The following is a 22843-nucleotide window of genomic DNA, read 5'->3' on the forward strand; positions in this document are numbered from 1 at the left end:
GGTATGCCCCAATAAATACACCGTGGACCCAATAATTCGGGTGTAAATATAAACAGGGCCCCAATATTTTAGAGGTTTTAAAACTATATATATATATATATATATATATAGAATATATAAGAAAATAATTTGTTTCTGCCCCCTGTGGAACAAGCTGACCCCTGTTCTTGTGGGTTTTTTAAAACACTTTAATTATAGTCGATCCAGGGTTGGCAAGACCGACCCCACGCCTCACACCTCAAAAGAACTTAAATCATAGTCTTAAAAGGGAGACCCGTGTGACATAGCTACATGTATATACTGGTGCACGTAAAAGATCCAGTAACTTGAGAAGGGTTTCATACTGTCTCGCGTCGTTAGTAACGCCGCTGACAGCCCTGTCCCAACTCCAGTCTTCAACAGTGTCCACTGTTATGTCGAGACATTACGATAAATACCTTCAAACATACTTTTCGATTTCAAGGGGATCTAAGGGGCGAGTTTCAGACAATTTGGGGGGGGGGGGGGGCACATGATTAGAACCGTTTCGCTTTCATCCCCGAATGGGTGCACCACTACATGTATCTAACTAATGCTTACTGTTTAAGCGACTCTATTGCCGTTAGGTCATCCTAATGTTGTTCATCAGAGGAATTATGATAGTACTGAAACTCGATGAGTACACATAGCAAAACAGACGGCGAACCCGTTAACTCTAGATAGTTTAGTTTAAACATAATTATTCGACAACGATTGTGAAACAAGTTATTACAACATTATATTAATTACTCTTGTTGGCACGATTTTACGTGAGATTGTGGTCTTGTGATACATGTAGTTACCGTATTTCAAGTATATATATTCAATCGTAACAACTCGGCCATCTCCGGCAAGCTTCAAGCCATATCTTGATACTAGCCGAGGAGTTCCGATTGGTATATATATATATATATATATATATATATATATATATATATATATATATATATATATATATATATATATATATATAAAACACACACACACACACACACAATGTTTTTGTTCTTCATGACATTAATTTTAGTGCATGTGCATATTTCATGTTTTTATCTTTGCCTTAATTTATTATATGTTTTATTGATATAAAATATGAAATAAATGGTGACATAATTATCATCAAATATCTAATGTTTTAATCAACTGTAATCTTTTGTAATCCTATTACCCCCTGCGGTCATTAACACCTTTTTTATCACGCCCGATAGCTACTATAAAATTTGGAAAACAGAGACCGGAGGAGACCGGGACCGGATGAGACCGGGACCGGGAAATAGCATCGCCCGTATTTTTAGTGGAATGTAACCGGACCAAACAATAGTTGTTTCCCTTAAAAGCAATTTTGTTATTTTCAATCAAAGCTTTAACTTGTTAATTGACATAATTCTCAGCTCTAACTTTCGTGAAAATCACTCAATATTTTTTGTATGAAACTCTTCAAAATAGATCTTTATAAACATATAGATAAAGCATGTATTAGAATTCGTCGGTCCTTAAGTTATGGCAAACACAGACACCTTGATGTATGATGCAGAGCCCAACAGCTGCCCCTGGCTTGCTGTAATAGTTGCCTGTTGTAGGCTGTACTGTAGCCACTGATGGGTAAAGTAAACCGTGAAAAAAATCATTTTGGGAGCAGTTTGTCACATTATGGAACATAAAACAATAACTTACATTACATTTTTTTCTACGTAATAGCTACCATAGCTAAATATTGTCTGGGGTATAAGAACTGAGAGTTAAGGGTTCTTATAACCTACATCAAGGTGTTTTGTGATGGCAATTACCAATATCTTAACCCTAAACAATATAAAAACATGATGTCAAAGTTACTTGTAGTCCAAAATTATTTTTACAATCTTATTATGCAGTATTAATAAAATCTGTCTGCCAAAAAAAAGTTTGACACTTTTCAGTCAACAAATGTCTTGTGACTAATGTATTTGCGTTTTTATCACAAGAAATTGAATTGTAGGGATAAGTGTAAGGTTATGTAAACTTAAGTAGTGTTCTGACGTTCTAAGGCACTTATTAATAAAACTAATTTGGTATGTGTGTTGTCCGGTTGTGCCATGTTTGTATGTTTGTGTCTTTCATTCAGTATCATATCCTACAGGTCCTTACCTTCTGCCTCTATACAGGGTTTGTACTGGAAGTTTTGACTCCTGGTCTGGATTATTCCTTCAATTATTTATGTCAACCCAGTCATCGAAATTAGACTTTTGGATGAACAAGCCCAAATTCTTATGCTATTGCTTGGCATCAAATTTTTAAACTAGACCTGCTATAAAAAATTCAGAATTTGAGCAAGTCTGGAAGACATTTTACCAGTGCAGTGCTTGCGGGCTTGTGCTAATTTCGACCACTGTCAACCAGATTAAGTTTATGTAGATTGAATAAAAGGACATGCTATATATACATATTTAGAGATATCTTAGGAAAATTGTAGCTGGACTTACAAAATCGTTATCTAACCCCATGAGTACATGTATCTGTAATTCCTTTAAAGCCTAGTGGTAGAGGTGATATAAAAGTGATGAGCAGTCCCCACTTGCATTATGTTTTGTCTACAGGGGTTGGAAAAAAAGATGAAAGGGCAGTACACCTTTGATGTGAGAAAAGGACCTCACAATTATTAGTGAATCATTGGTTGATAAGAAGCTATTGCTAACACAGCAGGGATGATATGGATGTATGCTGTCAAAGATATAATGAGATGGTTTTATGACAAGATTGCAACCTGTTTCTGAGCTGAAAGTCAAAATGAATAGTAAAAATGACTCTAACAATTTTGACCTCCATCTTTTGTCAAACAATGACAAAATCCTTGTTTGCCACTATGTGCTGGACCTCACATGTGATATGGAGGAGAAATGTTTTTCCGGGTCTATACTTCTCATCTGTAGGCCGTTGTTATGCAAGTCATCACAAAAGGAGGAAGGTGTCCTGAGTACATCACCTTGTGGCTCGGATTGTAATCTTAATGAAAAAAAGTCAGAGTCATCACACTTGTCAGACGATTATAGAAGAGATAAACAATCACCAAATGTTTCTACATCTTGTTTTTGTACACCAGAGAGGCAGGAATTCTCTGAAGACTTCTCTCTTGTCTTAGACTCATCTTTGTTTCAAGTGTCTTCTGTGAATGAAATTGTTGTTGGAAAGGAATGTAATGTTAATTCTCTAGTTGAAGCATACTCAGGTGTAAATTGTGATCTCATCAAGCTTAAAGATGTGAATCTCATGGACTTAAAATCCATTTGGAAATCTGCAGAAAAGATATCATTACGGTTTCAAGCAGGTGTTCAGAGTGTTCAGATTTGGAAGCAAGACATTATATGCCCATTTGCATTCCCTCAGCTCATTGAAGTGAATTACCATACAAGTCCTTCAGGAGAATCTATCAAATGGACCAAATCTCAGGATGAAATGTAAGTTAATTAAAATAAGAATATACAATTATGTTTACTCCGTATTCATCATTCTAAATTTCAGTACGGTGAACACAAACAATGTTATGTTTTGCATATTAAACTCTGATTATCAAGTTACATATAGCAATAATTTTGTTGCAATTTACTGCCTTCCAAATGTCCATTTTCTAAAAAAAGTAATCCCAATTTGATAAATAGATGACATTAATGTATAAAAAAGCAATGAATTTCTAGAAAAATATACAAATTCTTGACATGACTAGCTCTTTCACAAAATAATGTATGTGTGTACATTTATGGTCCATATTGCAGCCAATATGTGTTCATTCATGGTCTATATTACAGCCAATGTGTGCCCATTCATGGTCTCTATTGCAGCCAATGTGTGTTCACTCATGGCCACTACCTGAACAACCGTTCCTTGTTTCCAAGCCAGGATGTCCCTGGAGCCATGGCAACATGGCATGCTCACATTTCCTGCCAGCCAGACTACACTGTACTCATGACAGGAGATGACAATCCTACTGTCTCACAATGTGATTCTGGTGAGTCATACTTGTCGTTGGTTTGAATCTGAAAACTCCAATCATATTAAACCGTTTGCTACACATCTATATATATAATCTGTAAAATGCTTGAAATGAAAATAGCCTATTTTCATTAAATAGCTTTTGGTTGAATCATTTTCTTCAGAGTACATCAGTAAATACGTCTAAACCATATAACAGATCAGTGGGTTTGCTTTTGTGGCAATTTTTGCAATATATGTTAATTGAGTACATTTTAAGAAATACAACCTGTGGTATAAAATTTATATTTCAGGATTGAAGACGTATTCCTTTTCTAGCTCGATTGTGATGCCTAGTTCAACCTTGGCGCTGGCTGTTGGCTCCTGGAAGCAGAAGGACATCATAACACAAACAAACAAGCAGGAATTCAGGTGCTCTCCATTAATGTGTCATTTTTAAATTCTATTTAATATATTATAACATTATTTTTAGCGTCATCTAGTGGGTTGTTTAGACAGTGATGAGTTATCACGCCAAAAAAGTTTTAAGTTCTTATTTTCTACTGTAATTCAAGCTGATATTAATTTGTTTTGCAATTTCTATTCAATATTTGATCATAAATACTGGTGCATGGTAATTTTATATATCAATATGCCTGAAGTCAAAACTTGCACTCACTTTATTACAGTGTATTGTGAAATTTTCCTTAGAATATAGAGATTAGGAATATTTAAGGAGGCTATCATTTTATGCTGAATCGTCTTGACAAATGAGCTTTTATTCAAACCCCATAACAGACATGCCTCTTTCATACTGTTAAAGTCAAAATAAATAAAATATATTTGGAAAATCAATGTCCATGTCAGCAGTACTTAGTAAAATGTATTATTATTTTATTTTATTAAACCTTTTTGTCAGTATTTTTGAAAGTACATCTACACTACTTTTTCCAGAATTTTGAAATTACAGTAAAACTGCGATCACTCGAGGTCGCCGGGGACCGAGTCTAAACCTCAAGGGAACCGATGTTTCGAACGACCTGATTTTCAATTCTCCAGTCTGTTATGAAATACATTTCAGTGTATTTTAAGTTTGAAGTAGTCTGTTTACCAAGACACCGATTATGTGTTGCATTGTGAAAATCGCTCATATGTTCAAAGACTATCGTTTACTATATGTATACTAAATATAAAATGTAAAAGAAATTTCAATAAATGAATAAATAGATTTTTTCATTTTAAAAAAAATTGCCATATTGCAAAGAAAAGTGACAAAAAGGAATTCTTTTCAGAGATTCCGATGTTGGATCGATATGGTAGTGTTAATTCATATTTTTATTACTCATTTACATTTCTCACAATTAATTTCTTGTCATTAACTTCTTATAATTATCTTCTAAAATGCCCATATCAACTTATATCAGTCATGCATTAACAGTGCTAAACGGTTTTCACACCTTATCAAGTTGCCTTTCAACTGTGATTGCAATTTTTACAACTTGCAAAAATTTTAATACCTAGCAATTGTTTGTTTATTTTGGAACACACTCAGGAAAAAGTGTGAAATTATGACCTCGAGGGAGCCATAAGGTTTTGTGCATGATTTGTGTACTTGGGACTGAGAATATTGCTCGACTCCTCGACATAATTAGGTTTCGATGCAGCGTGGGTACATTTTATATGAAAATAGAAGGAAAAAAGTTCGGGACCAAGCTCCGACCTCGAGGGAACGCCGGTTCTCGAACGACCGCTTGTTCATACGACCGCAGTTTTACTGTACACTGCTTTTATTAATGCTGGTCTGTCGTCTAGAATGTGTGATAAGGCTCTCATAATTTGGGATTCATTTATATCTTAAGCTGGTGTTAAGAGTTGTGTATTTCAACTTTTCATCCACAGTGTAGTGATTTTTCTGGTCTTTGAAGTTCATTAAATTTGACTGTTGGTTATTTAAAAACAATACTGCTTCAGGTGGTTCAAGGTAGCGCTTTAGCTGGTACAAGTAGACCTTCAGGTGGTTCATGCAAGAAATTTAGCTGGTACAAATAGTGTTTATGGTGGTGCAAGGTACAGCTTTCGGTTGTACACGGTAGAGCTTAAGCTGGTACAAGTAGAGCTTTCGGTGATTCAAGGTAGAGCTTTAGCTGGTGCAAGGTAGAGCTTTAGCTGGTGCAAGGTAGAGCTTTATGTGTTACAAGATAGAGCTTTAGCTGGTACAAGTAGAGCTTCAGGTGGTTCAAGGTAGAGCTTTAGCTGGCACAGGTAGTGTTTAAGGTGGTTCAAGGTAGAGCTTTTGGTGGTACAAGGTAGAGCTTTAACTGGTGCAAGGTAGAGTTTGAGCTGGTTTAAGATAGAGCTTAAGCTGATACAAGTAGAGTTTTAGCTGGTGCAAGGTAGAGCTTCTGGTGGTTCAAGGTAGAGCTTTAGCTGGTTCAAGTAGTGTTTTAGGTGGTGCAATGAGATCTTCCGTTGGTACAAGGTAGAGCTTTAACTGGTGCAAGGTAGAGCTTTTGCTGGTACAAGTAGTGTTTTTAGTTGGTGCAAGGTAGATCTTTTGGTGGTATAAGGTAGAGCTTTAGCAAATACAAGGTAGATTACAAGGTAGAACTTTAGGTGGTATAAGAAAGAGCTTTAGCTGGTAAAAGTAGAGCTTCAGGTGGTTCAAGGTAGAGCTTTAGCTGGTACAAATAGAGCTATAGGTGGTGCAAGAAGTGTTTAAGGTGGTGCAAGGTAGAGCTTTAGGTAGTGCAAGGAAGAGCTTTAGGCTATACAAGGTAGAGCTTTATGTGGTGCAAGGTAGAGCTAAAGGTTGTGCAAGTTAGAGATTAAAGTGGTACAAGGAAGAGCTTTAGGTGGTGCAAGGTAGAGCTTTAGGTTGTGAAAGTTAGAGATTAAGGTTGTGCAAGTTAGAGATTAAGGTGGTACAAGGAAGAGCTTTAGGTGGTGCAAGGTAGAGCTTTAGCTGGTGCAAGGTAGAGCTTTAGCTGGTGCAAGGTAGAGCTTTATGTGTTACAAGATAGAGCTTTAGCTGGTACAAGTAGAGCTTTAGGTGGTTCAAGGTAGAGCTTTAGCTGGCACAGGTAGTGTTTAAGGTGGTTCAAGGTAGAGCTTTTGGTGGTACAAGGTAGAGCTTTAACTGGTGCAAGGTAGAGTTTGAGCTGGTTTAAGATAGAGCTTAAGCTGATACAAGTAGAGTTTTAGCTGGTGCAAGGTAGAGCTTCTGGTGGTTCAAGGTAGAGCTTTAGCTGGTTCAAGTAGTGTTTTAGGTGGTGCAATGAGATCTTTCGTTGGTACAAGGTAGAGCTTTAACTGGTGCAAGGTAGAGCTTTTGCTGGTACAAGTAGTGTTTTTAGTTGGTGCAAGGTAGATCTTTTGGTGGTATAAGGTAGAGCTTTAGCAAATACAAGGTAGATTACAAGGTAGAACTTTAGGTGGTATAAGAAAGAGCTTTAGCTGGTAAAAGTAGAGCTTCAGGTGGTTCAAGGTAGAGCTTTAGCTGGTACAAATAGAGCTATAGGTGGTGCAAGAAGTGTTTAAGGTGGTGCAAGGTAGAGCTTTAGGTAGTGCAAGGAAGAGCTTTAGGCTATACAAGGTAGAGCTTTATGTGGTGCAAGGTAGAGCTAAAGGTTGTGCAAGTTAGAGATTAAGGTGGTACAAGGAAGAGCTTTAGGTGGTGCAAGGTAGAGCTTTAGGTTGTGAAAGTTAGAGATTAAGGTTGTGCAAGTTAGAGATTAAGGTGGTACAAGGAAGAGCTTTAGGTGGTGCAAGGTAGAGCTTTAGGTTGTGAAAGTTAGAGATTAAGGCTGTACAAGGTAAAGATTAAGATGGTACAAGGAAGAGCTTTAGGTGGTGCAAGGTAGAGCTTTATGTGGTGAATGTTAGAGATTAAGGTTGTGCAAGTAAGAGATTAAAATGGTACAAGGAAGAGCTTTAGGTGGTGCAAGGTAGAGCTTTAGGTTGTGCAATTTAAAAATTAAGGTGGAGCTTTAGGTGGACCTTTAGGTGGTAAAAAATAGAGCTTTAGGTGACACAAGGTTTTAGGTGATACAAGGTAGTGCTTTAGGTGGTACATGGTAGTAATTTAGGTGTGGCAAGGTAGATATTTAGGTAATGGATGGTAGAGCTTTTGGTAGTTCAATGTAGAGCTTTAGGTAGTGCAAGTTAGAGCTTTAGGTGGTACTAGGTAGAACTTTAGGTAGTGCAAGTTAGAGCTTTAGGTGGTACTAGGTAGAGCTTAGGTAGTGCAAGTTAGAGCTTTAGGTGGTACAAGGTAGAGCTTTAGGTGGTACAAGGTAAAGATTTAGGTAGTGCAAGTTAGAGCTTTAGATGATACTAGGTAGAGCTTTAGGTGGTGTTAGGTAGAGCTTTAGGTGGTACAAGGTAGAGCTTGAGGTGGTACTAGGTAGAGCTTGAGGTCCTGCAATGTAGAGATTGAACAGGTATAAGATAGAGCTTTAGGTGTTGCAAGGTAGAACTTGAGGTAGTACAAGGTAGAGTTTGATGTAGAACAAGAGAGAGCTTTAGGTCGTGCGAGGAAGAGCTTTAGGAAGTGCAAGGTAGAGCTTAAGGTGGTACAAAGTAGAGCTTAAGGTGGTGCAAGGTAGAGCTTTAGGTGGTACAAGGTAGATCTATAGGTGGGTCTAGGAAGATATTTAACAGGTATGAGGTAGAGCTTTAGGTGGTACAAGGTAGAGCTGTAGGTGGTACAAGGAAGATATTTAACAGGGACAAGGTAGAGCTTTAGGTGGTTCAAGGTAGAGCTTTAGGTGGTACTAGGAGTAGATTAAACAGATACAAGGTAGAGCTTTAGGTGGTGCAAGGTAGAGCTGTAGGTGATACAAGGAAGATATTAAACAGATACAAGGTAGAGATTTGGGTGGCTCAAGGTAGAGATGTAGGTGGTACAAGGAAGATATTTAACAGGGACAAGGTAGAGCTTTAGGTGGTTCAAGGTAGAGCTTTAGGTGGTACAAGGTAGAGCTGTAGGTGATACAAGGAAGATATTAAACAGATACAAGGTAGAGCTTTGGGTGGCTCAAGGTAGAGCTGTAGGTGGTACTAGTAGTAGATTAAACAGATACAAGGTAGAGCTTTAGGTGGTGCAATGTAGAGCTTTATGTGGTATAAGTTAAAGCTTTAGGTGGTACAATGTAGAGCTTTAGGTGGTGCAAGGTAGAGGTTTAGGTGGTATAAGTTACAGCCAGTATGAGATAGTACAAGGTAGAGCGTAAGGTGGTATAAAGTAGAGCTTTTTGTGGTACAAGGTATAGCTTTAGATGATGCAAGGTAGAGCTTGAGGTAGCAAAAGGAAGAGCTTTAGGTGGTATAAGTTAGAGGTTTAGGTGGTACAAGGTAGAGCTGTGGGACATACAAGGAAGAGCTGCAGGTGGAACAAGGGAGAGATTTAGATGGTGCAAGGTAGAGTTTTAGCTGGTATAAAGTGTAGCTTGATGTGGTACAATGTATAGCTTTATTTGGTGCAAGGAAGAGCTTGATGTAGAACAAGGAAGAGCTTGATGTAGTACAAGGAAGAGCTTGATGTAGTACAAGGAAGAGCTTGATGTAGTACAAGGAAGAGCTTGATGTAGTACAAGGAAGAGCTTGATGTAGTACAAGGAAGAGCTTTAGGTGGTACAAGGTATAGCTGTAAGTTGTACAAGGAATATATTCAACAGGTACATGGTAGAGCTTTAGGTGGTGTAAGGTAGAGCATTAAGTGGTGCAAGGTAGAGATGTTTGTGGTACAAGGTAGAGATTTAACAAATATAAGGTAGAGCTGTAGGTGGTGCAGGGTAGAGCTTTAGATGGTGCAAGGTAAAACATTAGGTGGTGCAAGCTAGAGCGTTTGGTGGTGCAAGGTAGTACTTCAGGCATTTCTTTTAAAAATTACGTACCGGAATGTATGATACACAACTAACAGTATTGAAATAATAAATAAAACATATTCTTATTATATTTTTATTAAAGATATTAAATTATTCAATGTATCTGCTATGGCTGGAATATTTTTGTTCTTCTTTGAATTATCAATATTTTATGAAAATAATTTTTAACGAAATTTTATATTGATTACAGTACTGTGGAAGATGGAAATGTCCATAGCGAGAAACTGTTCCCATGCAGACTGTTTTCTCCTGAAAAACATTTTGAGAAGGCTGTGAAATTGCTTGGTTCCTACGTGCCCAAATGCCTGGAAGCCTCCTATGATGTCTTGGGCCAATATCCGTTCCGGCGGCTGGACATACTGGTTGTTCCAGATAACTTTCCTAGTCTTGGAATGGCCAGGTTTGTTACATGTAACAAGTAAATGCATAATTCTGTTTGTATGCTAGGTATTCATTAACTGCTAGTATAACTGAATATCTGTCCTCCATTTGTGTTCGATAATCTGGTTTAAAATGGAAATGTATTTCTAAAATAAATAACATAATTATGTAAATTTACAGTTGTCATTGGTCAAACATCGTTGGACGCTCACGGTCAACCCATAACATTGCCCTTCTTTTTGTTAATGAAAGAAGTATAATGTAATGTGTTAGTCGCAGATATCCAACGACGGTGGTCAAAAAGTCATATTATAACTTATCAAATTTGTCACCCCGTTTTCTATTCTTAAAACTAGAATTGAACTTCTTTTTATCTGGAAAATATTAATTATTACGATCATCGAGTGGTTCTGACACCAGTAGTTATATCAGTATTGCGATCAGCGAGTGGTTCTGACACCAGTAGTTATATCAGTATTGGGATCAGCGAGTGGTTCTGACACCAGTAGTTATATCAGTATTGGGATCATCGAGTGGTTCTGACACCAGTAGTTATATCAGTATTGTGATCATCGAGTGGTTCTGACACCAGTAGTTATATCAGTATTGTGATCATCAAGTGGTTCTGACACCAGTAGTTATATCAGTATTGCAATCATCGCGTGGTTCTGACACCAGTAGTTATATCAGTATTGCGATCAGCGAGTGGTTCTGACACCAGTAGTTATATCAGTATTGCGATCAGCGAGTGGTTCTGACACCAGTAGTTATATCAGTATTGTGATCAGCGAGTGGTTCTGACACCAGTAGTTATATCAGTATTGGGATCAGCAAGTGGTTCTGACACCAGTAGTTATATCAATATTGCGATCAGCAAGTGGTTCTGACACCAGTAGTTATATCAGTATTGGGATCATCAAGTGGTTCTGACACCAGTAGTTATATCAGTATTGTGATCAGCAAGTGGTTCTGACACCAGTAGTTATATCAGTATTGTGATCAGCGAGTGGTTCTGACACCAGTAGTTATATCAGTATTGCGATCAGCGAGTGGTTCTGACACCAGTAGTTATATCAGTATTGCGATCAGCGAGTGGTTCTGACACCAGTAGTTATATCAGTATTGCGATCAGCGAGTGGTTCTGACACCAGTAGTTATATCAGTATTGCGATCAGCGAGTGGTTCTGACACCAGTAGTTATATCAGTATTGCGATCAGCGAGTGGTTCTGACACCAGTAGTTATATCAGTATTGCGATCAGCGAGTGGTTCTGACACCAGTAGTTATATCAGTATTGCGATCAGCGAGTGGTTCTGACACCAGTAGTTATATCAGTATTGCGATCAGCAAGGGGTTCTGATGCCAGTAGTTATATCAGTATTGTGATCAGCAAGGGGTTCTGATGGCAGTAGTTATATCAGTATTGTGATCAGCAAGGGGTTCTGATGCCAGTAGTTATATCAGTATTGCGATCACGATGACAAACATATTCTGTCAGAAATTAGGATGAACAAAACCTCATTTAGGCTACAAGATGATGTTTCAAACATTTTAGTCATAATGAAAACACAGTGAAAAACGATAAGGGTTCATGAAGTATAAATGAAATGCTTCTGATGGGAATTGTACTAGCTGCTTTAAACCCCTGCGTTTATACAGATTCTTTGCACACATTTAGTGCAATAATTACTTACTTAAGAGTATATCTCAAGTAATTAGTATGCAAGAATAACACTTCTTGATCATTTAGTGTCGATAAAATTCAGTGTCTAAGATTAACAAACCCAATACCTCTTTTGTCAGAGGTGGACTTGTAGCCTTAACACATTGATCAGAATATTAACCTATATGCTGAAGGTTATTATAATTACATGTATATTCTTCTTAAAAGTTCAAGACTCAAATAAAGGATTTAATCTCTACAGTCCAAGTCTGATGTTCCTGTCCCAGTCAGTGCTGTCTGACGATGGTGAAATGCTGGTACGGTTTGCGCATGAGTTGAGTCACACATGGTTCGGGTTGGTGATTGGTGCACGTGACTGGCACGAGGAATGGATCAGTGAGGGGTTTGCTACCTACATGGAGGACGTATTTCACGCACAGGCCCTTAAGGTGAGGAAGTAATACACCCACAGGCACTAAAGGTGGGGGTGTAATACACCCACAGGCACTAAAGGTGGGGGTGTAATACACCCACAGGCACTAAAGGTGGGGGTGTAATACACCCACAGGCACTAAAGTTGGGAGTGTAATACACGCACAAGCTCTAAAGGTGAGGAAGTAGTACACGCACAGTCAGTAAAGATGTGGATGCAATACACCCACATGCACTAAAGCTGGTGGTGTAATACACACACACGCACTAAAGATGCGGAAGTAATACACGCACAGGCACTAAAGGTGAGGAAGTAATGCACGCATAGGTACTAATGGTAAGGAAGTAATACATGCACAGGCGCTTAAGGTGGGGGTGTAATACACGCACAGGCACTAAAGGTGCAGAGCAATACACACACAGGCACTAAAGGTGAGGAAGTAATGCACGCACATGCACTAAAGGTGAGAAAGTATTACACGCACACGCACTAAAGGTGCAGAGCAATACACACACAGGCACTAAAGGTGAGAAAGTATTACACGCATAGGTACTAATGGTAAGGAAGTAATACTCGCACAGGCACTTAAGGTGGGGGTGTAATACACGCACAGGCACTAAAGGTGAGGAAGTAATGCACGCACATGCACTAAAGGTGAGGAAGTATTACACGCATAGGTACTAATGGTAAGGAAGTAATACTCGCACAGGCGCTTAAGGTGGGGGTGTAATACACGCACACGCACTAAAGGTGCAGAGCAATACACACACAGGCACTAAAGGTGAGGCAGTGATACACGCACAGGCGCTTAAGGTGCGGGTGTAATACACACACACGCACTAAAGGTGAGGCAGTAATACACGCACAGGCACTAAAGATGGGGGTGTAATACACGCACAGGCACTAAAGATGGGGGTGTAATACACGCACAGGCACTAAAGGTGAGGCAGTAATACACGCACAGGCACTAAAGATGGGGGTGTAATACACGCACAGGCACTAAAGATGTGGAAGTAATACTCGCACAGGCACTTAAGGTGCCGAGTAATACACGCACACGCACTAAAGGTGCGGAAGCAATACACACACAGGCACTAAAGGTGAGGCAGTAATACATGCACAGGCACTAAAGATGCAGAAATAATACTCGCACAGGCACTTAAGGTGCCGAGTAATACACGCACAGGCACTAAAGGTGCGGAAGTAATACACGCACAGCACTAAAGGCGAGGAAGTAATACACGCACAGGCACTAACCGTGTGGAAGTAATACATGCACAGGCACTAAAGGCGAGGAAGTAATACATGCACAGGCACTAAACGTGTGGAAGTAATACAGGCACTAAACATGTGGAAGTAATACATGCACAGGCACTAAACGTGTGGAAGTAATACATGCACAGGCACTAAACGTGTGGAAGTAATACATGCACAGGCACTTAAGTTAAGGAAATGAAACATCCACGGGCAATATAGGTGAGGGCACTATACATCCACGAGCACTGATGGTGAGGGCATTATTCACACATGGGAATTAAGGTGTGGGCATTGAAGGTGTAGGCATTATACACGCATCGACAATGAAGGTGAAGGCATTATACATGCATCGACAATGAAGGTGAAGGCATTTTACATGCATAGGCAATGAAGGTGAGTGCATTATACACCCATGGGAAATCATAATACAAGCATAGGCAATGAAGTTGAAGGCATTATACACGCATAGGCAATAAAGGTGAGGGCATAATACATGCATGGGCAATAAAGGTGAAGGCATTATACATGCATCGACAGTGAAGGTGAGGGCATTTTACACGCATAGGCAATGAAGGTGAAGGCATTATACACGCCAGGTCAATGAAAGTTAGGTCATTATACACGCCGGAACAATGAAAGTTAGGTCATTATACACGCCGGGGCAATGAAAGATAGGTCATTATACACGCCGGGACAATGAAAGTGAGGTCATTATACACGCCGGGTCAATGAAAGTGAGGTCTTTATAAACAACGGGGCAATGAAAGTGAGGTCATTATTCACGCATGGAAATTGAAGGTTAATTCATTATACACACTGGGGCAATGGAAGTGAGGTCATTATACACGCCGGGGTGATGAAAGTGAGGTCATTATACACGCCGGGGCAATGAAAGTGAGGTCATACACGCCGGGTCAATGAAAGTGAGGGCATTATACACGCCGGGGCAATAAAAGTGAGGGCATTATACACGCTGGGGCAATGAAAGTGAGGTCATTATACATGCCTGGGCAATAAAAGTGAGGTCATTATACACGCCGGGTAAATGAAAGTGAGGTCATTAAACACATTGGTGCAATGAAAGTGAGGTCATTATACACGCCGGGTCAATGAAAATGAGGTCATTATACACACGCTGGGGCAATGAAAGTGAGGTCATTATACACGCATGGAAAACGAAGGTGAATTCATTATACACACTGGGGCAATGAAAGTGAGGGCATTATATACGCCGGGGCAATGAGAGTGAGGGCATTATACACGCCTGGTCAATGAAAGTGAGGTCATTATACATGCCGGGTCAATGAAAGTGAGGTCATTATACACGCCGGGGCAGTGAAAGTGAGGTCATTATACACGCCGGGTCAATGAAAGTGAGGTCATTATACATGCCTGGGCAATGAAAGTGAGGTCATTATAAACGCTGGGGCAATGAAAGTGAGGTCATTATACACGCCGGTGCAATGAAAGTGAGGTCATTATACACACGGGGGCAATGAAAGTGAGGTCATTATACACGCCAGGTCAATGAAAGTGAGGTCATTATAAACACCGGGGCAATGAAAGTGAGGTCATTATTCACGCATGGGAAATGAAGGTGAGGTCATTATACATGCCAGGGTGATGAAAGTGAGGTCATTATACACAACGGGGCAATGAAAGTGAGGTCATACACACCGGGTCAATGAAAGTCCAATGAGGGGATTATACACACTGGGGCAATAAAAGTGAGGGCATTATACACGCTGGGGCAATGAAAGTGAGGTTATTATACACGCCGGGGCAATGAAAGTGAAGTCATTATACACGCCGGGGCAATGAAAGTGAAGTCATTATACACGCCGGGTCAATGAAAGTGAGGTCATTATACACACCGGGACAATGAAAGTTAGGTCATAATACACGGGGTGGCAATGAAAGTTAAGTCATTATACACGCCGGGTCAATGAAAATAAGGTCATTATACACACACTGGGGCAATGAAAGTGAGGTCATTATACACGCCGGGGCAATGAGAGTGAGGGCATTATACACGCCGGGTCAATGAAAGTGAGGTCATTATACATGCCGGGGCAATGAAAGTGAGGTCATTATACACACCGGGTCAATGAAAGTGAGGTCATTATTCACGCATGGGAAATGAAGGTGAATTCATTATACACACTGGGGCAATGAAAGTGAGGTCATTATACACGCCGGGGCAATGAGAGTGAGGTCATTATACACGCCTGGTCAATGAAAGTGAGGTCATTATACACGCCAGGGCAATGAGAGTGAGGTCATTATACACACCGGGTCAATGAAAGTGAGGTCATTATACACGCCGGGGCAGTGAAAGTGAGGTCATTATACACGCCGGGTCAATGAAAGTGAGGTCATTATACATGCCTGGGCATTGATAGTGAGGTCATTATAAATGCCGGGGCAATGAAAGTGAGGTCATTATACACGCCGGTGCAATGAAAGTGAGGTCATTATACACACGGGGGCAATGAAAGTGAGGTCATTATACACGCCAAGTCAATGAAAGTGAGGTCATTATAAACACTGGGCAATGAAAGTGAGGTCATTATACATGCCAGGGTGATGAAAGTGAGGTCATTATACATGCCAGGGTGATGAAAGTGAGGTCATTATACACGCCAGGGTGATGAAAGTGAGGTCATTATACATGCCAGGGTGATGAAAGTGAGGTCATTATACACACCGGGGCAATGAAAGTGAGGTCATACACACCGGGTCAATGAAAGTCCAATGAGGGTTTTACACACACTGGGGCAATAAAAGTGAGGGCATTATACACGCTGGGGCAATGAAAGTGAGGTTATTATACACGCCGGGGCAATGAAAGTGAAGTCATTATACACGCCGGCTCAATGAAAGTGAGGTCATTATACACGCCGGGATAATGAAAGTTAGGTCATAATACACGCCGGGGCAATGAAAGTGAGGTCATTATACACGCCGGGGCAATGAAAGTGAGGTCATTATACACGCCGGGGCAATGAAAGTGAGGGCATTATACACGCCTGGTCAATGAATGTGAGATCATTATACATGCCAGGGCAATGAGAGTGAGGTCATTATACACACCGGGTCAATGAAAGTGAGGTCATTATACATGACGGGGCAGTGAAAGTGAGGTCATTATACACGCCGGGTCAATAAAAGTGAGGTCATTATTCATGCCTGGGCAATGAAAGTGAGGTCATTATAAATGCCGGGAAAATGAAAGTGAGGTCATTATACACACCGGGGCAATGAAAGTGAGGTCATTATACATGCCGGGTCAATGAAAGTGAGGTCATTATAAACACCGGGGCAATGAAAGTGAGGTCATTATAAACACCGGGGCAATGAAAGTGAGGTCATTATACACACCGGGGCAATGAAAGTGAGGTCATTATAAACACCGGGTCAATGAAAGTGAGGTCATTATACACACCGGGTCAATGAAAGTGAGGTCATTATAAACACCGGGTCAATGAAAGTGAGGTCATTATAAACACCGGGGCAATGAAAGTGAGGTCATTATACACACCGGGTCAATGAAAGTGAGGTCATTATAAACACCGGGGCAATGAAAGTGAGGTCATTATAAACACCGGGTCAATGAAAGTGAGGTCATTATACACACCGGGTCAATGAAAGTGAGGTCATTATAAACACCGGGGCAATGAAAGTGAGGTCATTATAAACACCGGGTCAATGAAAGTAAGGTCATTATACACGCCGGGGCAATGAAAGTGAGATCATACACACCGGGTCAATGAAAGTGAGGGCATTATACACGCCGGGGCAATAGAAGTGAGGGCATTATACACGCTGAGGCAATGAATGTGGGATCATTATACACACCGGGGCAATGAAAGTGAGGTCATTATAAACGCCGGGGCAATGAAAGTGAGGTCATTATTCACGCATGGGAAATGAAGGTTAATTCATTATACACACTGGGGCAATGAAAGTGAGGTCATTATACACGCCGGGTCAATGAAAGTGAGGTCATTATAAACACCGGGGCAATGAAAGTGAGGTCATTATTCACGCATGGGAAATGAAGGTGAATTCATTATACACACTGGGGCAATGAAAGTGAGGTCATTATACACGCCGGGGCAATGAAAGTGAGGTCATTATAAACACCGGGGCAATGAAAGTGAAGTCATTATTCACGCATGGGAAATGAAGGTAAATTCATTATACACACTGGGGCAATGAAAGTGAGGTCATTATACACGCCGGGGGGCAATGAAAGTTAAGTCATTATACACGCCGGGTCAATGAAAATAAGGTCATTATACACACACTGGGGCAATGAAAGTGAGGTCATTATACACGCCGGGGCAATGAGAGTGAGGGCATTATACACGCCTGGTCAATGAAAGTGAGGTCATTATACATGCCGGGGCAATGAGAGTGAGGTCATTATACACACCGGGTCAATGAAAGTGAGGTCATTATTCACGCATGGGAAATGAAGGTAAATTCATTATACACACTGGGGCAATGAAAGTGAGGTCATTATACACGCCGGGGCAATGAAAGTGAGGGCATTATACACGCCTGGTCAATGAAAGTGAGGTCATTATACATGCCGGGGCAATGAGAGTGAGGTCATTATACACACCGGGTCAATGAAAGTGAGGTCATTATACACGCCGGGGCAGTGAAAGTGAGGTCATTATACACGCCGGGTCAATGAAAGTGAGGTCATTATACATGCCTGGGCAATGAAAGTGAGGTCATTATTAACGCTGGGGCAATGAAAGTGAGGTCATTATACACGCCGGTGCAATGAAAGTGAGGTCATTATACACACGGGGGCAATGAAAGTGAGGTCATTATACACGCCAAGTCAATGAAAGTGAGGTCATTATAAACACTGGGCAATGAAAGTGAGGTCATTATACATGCCAGGGTGATGAAAGTGAGGTCATTATACATGCCAGGGTGATGAAAGTGAGGTCATTATACACGCCAGGGTGATGAAAGTGAGGTCATTATACATGCCAGGGTGATGAAAGTGAGGTCATTATACACACCGGGGCAATGAAAGTGAGGTCATACACACCGGGTCAATGAAAGTCCAATGAGGGTTTTACACACACTGGGGCAATAAAAGTGAGGGCATTATACACGCTGGGGCAATGAAAGTGAGGTTATTATACACGCCGGGGCAATGAAAGTGAAGTCATTATACACGCCGGCTCAATGAAAGTGAGGTCATTATACACGCCGGGACAATGAAAGTTAGGTCATAATACACGCCGGGGCAATGAAAGTGAGGTCATTATACACGCCGGGGCAATGAAAGTGAGGTCATTATACACGCCGGGGCAATGAAAGTGAGGGCATTATACATGACGGGGCAGTGAAAGTGAGGTCATTATACACGCCGGGTCAATAAAAGTGAGGTCATTATTCATGCCTGGGCAATGAAAGTGAGGTCATTATAAATGCCGGGGTAATGAAAGTGAGGTCATTATACACACCGGGGCAATGAAAGTGAGGTCATTATACATGCCGGGTCAATGAAAGTGAGGTCATTATAAACACCGGGGCAATGAAAGTGAGGTCATTATAAACACCGGGGCAATGAAAGTGAGGTCATTATACACACCGGGGCAATGAAAGTGAGGTCATTATAAACACCGGGTCAATGAAAGTGAGGTCATTATACACACCGGGTCAATGAAAGTGAGGTCATTATAAACACCGGGTCAATGAAAGTGAGGTCATTATAAACACCGGGGCAATGAAAGTGAGGTCATTATACACACCGGGTCAATGAAAGTGAGGTCGTTATAAACACCGGGCAATGAAAGTGAGGTCATTATTCACACATGGTCAATGAAAGTGAGGTCATTATACACACCGGGTCAATGAAAGTGAGGTCATTATAAACACCGGGGCAATGAAAGTGAGGTCATTATAAACACCGGGTCAATGAAAGTGAGGTCATTATACACGCCGGGGCAATGAAAGTGAGATCATACACACCGGGTCAATGAAAGTGAGGGCATTATACACGCCGTGGCAATAGAAGTGAGGGCATTATACACGCTGAGGCAATGAATGTGGGATCATTATACACACCGGGGCAATGAAAGTGAGGTCATTATAAACACCGGGGCAATGAAAGTGAGGTCATTATTCACGCATGGGAAATGAAGGTAAATTCATTATACACACTGGGGCAATGAAAGTGAGGTCATTATACACGCCGGGTCAATGAAAGTGAGGTCATTATAAACACCGGGGCAATGAAAGTGAGGTCATTATTCACGCATGGGAAATGAAAGTGAATTCATTATACACGCTGGGGCAATGAAAGTGAGGTCATTATACACGCCGGGTCAATGAAAGTGAGGTCATTATAAACACCGGGGCAATGAAAGTGAGGTCATTATTCACGCATGGGAAATGAAGGTTAATTAATTATACACACTGGGGCAATGAAAGTGAGGTCATTATACATGCCGGGGTGATGAAAGTGAGGTCATTATACACGCCGGGGCAATGAAAGTGAGGTCATACACGCCGGGTCAATGAAAGTGAGAGCATTATACACGCTGGGGCAATAAAAGTGAGGGCATTATACACGCTGGGGCAATGAAAGTGAGGTCATTATACATGCATGGTCAATAAAAGTGAGGTCATTATACACGCCGGGTAAATGAAAGTGAGGTCATTAAACACATCGGGGCAATGAAAGTGAGGTCATTATACACGCGGGGGCAATGAAAGTGAGGTCATTATACACACCGGGGCAATGAAAGTGAGGTCATTATACACGCATGGAAAACGAAGGTGAATTCATTATACACACTCGGGCAATGAAAGTGAGGTCATTATACACGCCGGGTCAATGAAAGTGAGGTCATTATACATGCCTTGGCAATGAAAGTGAGGTCATTATTAACGCCGGGTCAATGAAAGTGAGGTCATTATACACACCGGGGCAATGAAAGTGAGGTCATTATACATGACGGGGCAGTGAAAGTGAGGTCATTATACACGCCGGGTCAATGAAAGTGAGGTCATTATACACGCCGGGTCAATGAAAGTGAGGTCATTATAAACACCGGGGCAATGAAAGTAAGGTCATTATTAATGCATGGGAAATGAAGGTGAATTCCTTATACACACTGGGGCAATGAAAATGAGGTCATTATTCACGCCGGGGTGATGAAAGTGAGGTCATTATACACGCCGGGACAATGAAAGTAAGGTCATACACACCGGGTCAATGAAAGTGAGGGCATTATACACGCCGGGGCAATAGAAGTGAGGGCATTATACACGCCGGGGCAATGAAAGTGAGGTCATTATACACACCGGGGCAATGAAAGTGAGGTCATTATACACGCATGGAAAACGAAGGTGAATTCATTATACACACTGGGGCAATGAAAGTGAGGTCATTATACACGCTTGGTCAATGAAAGTGGGGTCATTATACACGTTGGGGCAATAAAAATGAGGGCATTATACATGCCAGGGCAATGAAAGTTAGGGCATTATACATACATGGGAAATGAAGGTGAATTCATTTTACACACTTGGGCACTGACTTTAAGATCATAATACCCTCACAGTACTTTCAGTGAGATTCTCTACAAAAACTATTGCTCATATTTGTGGATGGTTTATGATATTGATCATTTTGAAAACACCTGCTGGTTTGTTGCCCCAATAAATCTTTACAGTGAATAAATCGAGTGGAACATGGCTCTTATATTGATTTCCTTGTAAAGCATACCTCTCAGTTTAATATCTGTCATCGTATTTAATACATATTTTTTCCATTTTTTTCATCATTGAATCATTGCAAGTGTAGGTGTTAATTGTTAAGTTTTTCTTCCTTTCCTAGCTGCTCAAATACATACTTGAAAGATACACAATAATTAGTATTAAAGTACAAGTATTCCCTTGTTGAATTCTTTCGGAACTTATGGAATGTAATGACTCATTTGATGTGGCATTACCTTCCAACAACAGAAATGTTGTAATAGAAGACGATGAGAGTTTTCTTATTGTTCTAATACAATTATAAAACCAAGGAAGGAAATTACTTATGTAAATTACTTTACTGTAAAACATAGACAGACACATTTGCCTTTTTTTCACTCCATGATTATAAAATATATATATTATAAATTTTTTGGATTTTCATATATGTTTTTCCATTACAATAATTATTTATTTGTTTAGTTCCATTGTGACATAAGCATGTACGACGTATATTGAAACATTTATGTATGTACTTGTATTTAAAATGACAACCACATAAGTATATTTAACTGCTTTCTACAGAAGAAGATGATCTATATAAGCTGTTAGCTTTCGATCGAATTCTGAAATATTTAGAATGAAATATATGTAACAGTTGTCATTTGTATATTTTCATGATATAAATATGTTTAAACCAAAGACTTCTCCTATTGCCTCGCAGGATATTATATAGTTTGTAATTACAGCTGATTGTCAAGGACCATTCAGATTCAAGCCTTTGTAAGAACTTCTCAATTTATCAGTGTAATTCTCGCAGAATCCTTTGGGAGTGAAGGGTTTAATATCATATAATCGAATGAATCACGCCATTCCTTTTTTTAGATATTTGATAACTTTGCACTTACAGGCAAATAAATCAAATCTGTACACGTTATTGCACAAACTTCTCTGCTTTATTATTTTAGAAGTCAACAAACACTTTCATGGAAGAAAGACAGCTTCATGATTACCTGAAGTACAAAGTCTTGCTCGCTGAGCTTGAGAACTCTCCGTCAGATTTGCATCACTTAAGGTAAATTGACATAGTGTTATTTTAATGTTAATGACTGCTTATATTACAAATATAGTATTTGTGAATTCTTTACCTGCAAATCATATCAGAAATATTGCTTGATAGCTACATACTTCATAATTTATATTTTACGCTCCCTGATGCATCTACCATTGTGTTTGTCTGTCTGTCCACTGTGCACGTATTGCCTGTCAAGGTACGTAAAAATAAGCGTACATAACTCCATATACAACCTTTCTAGACTTTAATTAGTCAAAGGATTAATGCTGGAAACTTGAGCGAATACAAATATCTATCTTACTTGCCCTTTAACCAAAATAGTTATTGCCACAGGTCTACACTCACTACTGCTATTTTTTCACAGCAGAATTTGTTTTTAACTGTCTGTGCTTCCATCATGATCCTAGGGATATATTTTATGTTTATTCGATATGAATTTAAAAATCTTAGAAAAC

At 40.1% G+C, this 22843-nt stretch overlaps 1 protein-coding gene across 6 annotated transcripts in view; it reads left to right on the top strand.

The window, feature by feature from the left end:
• Positions 1-1336: 1336 nt before the first annotated feature.
• LOC128212974 (aminopeptidase O-like) overlaps positions 1337-22843 on the top strand; it is a 53543-nt gene continuing 32036 nt past the window's right edge. For 5 of the 6 annotated variants that reach the window (XR_008257653.1, XM_052918402.1, XM_052918405.1 and 2 more), the window contains exons 1-7: positions 1337-1443; positions 2592-3449; positions 3831-3997; positions 4275-4392; positions 10036-10245; positions 12152-12338; positions 22282-22388. Coding sequence is in view for 5 of the 6 variants with exons in the window: in XM_052918402.1 (XP_052774362.1) it covers positions 2743-3449; positions 3831-3997; positions 4275-4392; positions 10036-10245; positions 12152-12338; positions 22282-22388 (1496 nt within the window). In the remaining variant the exon portion in view is untranslated. Of the gene's footprint in view, positions 1444-2317; positions 3450-3830; positions 3998-4274; positions 4393-10035; positions 10246-12151; positions 12339-22281; positions 22389-22843 lie in introns of all 6 variants that reach the window. The other variant, XM_052918403.1, reaches the window with a different exon arrangement.

This window comes from Mya arenaria, chromosome 13 (genome assembly GCF_026914265.1).
Source record: "Mya arenaria isolate MELC-2E11 chromosome 13, ASM2691426v1".
NCBI classification, from domain to species: Eukaryota; Metazoa; Mollusca; class Bivalvia; order Myida; family Myidae; genus Mya; species Mya arenaria.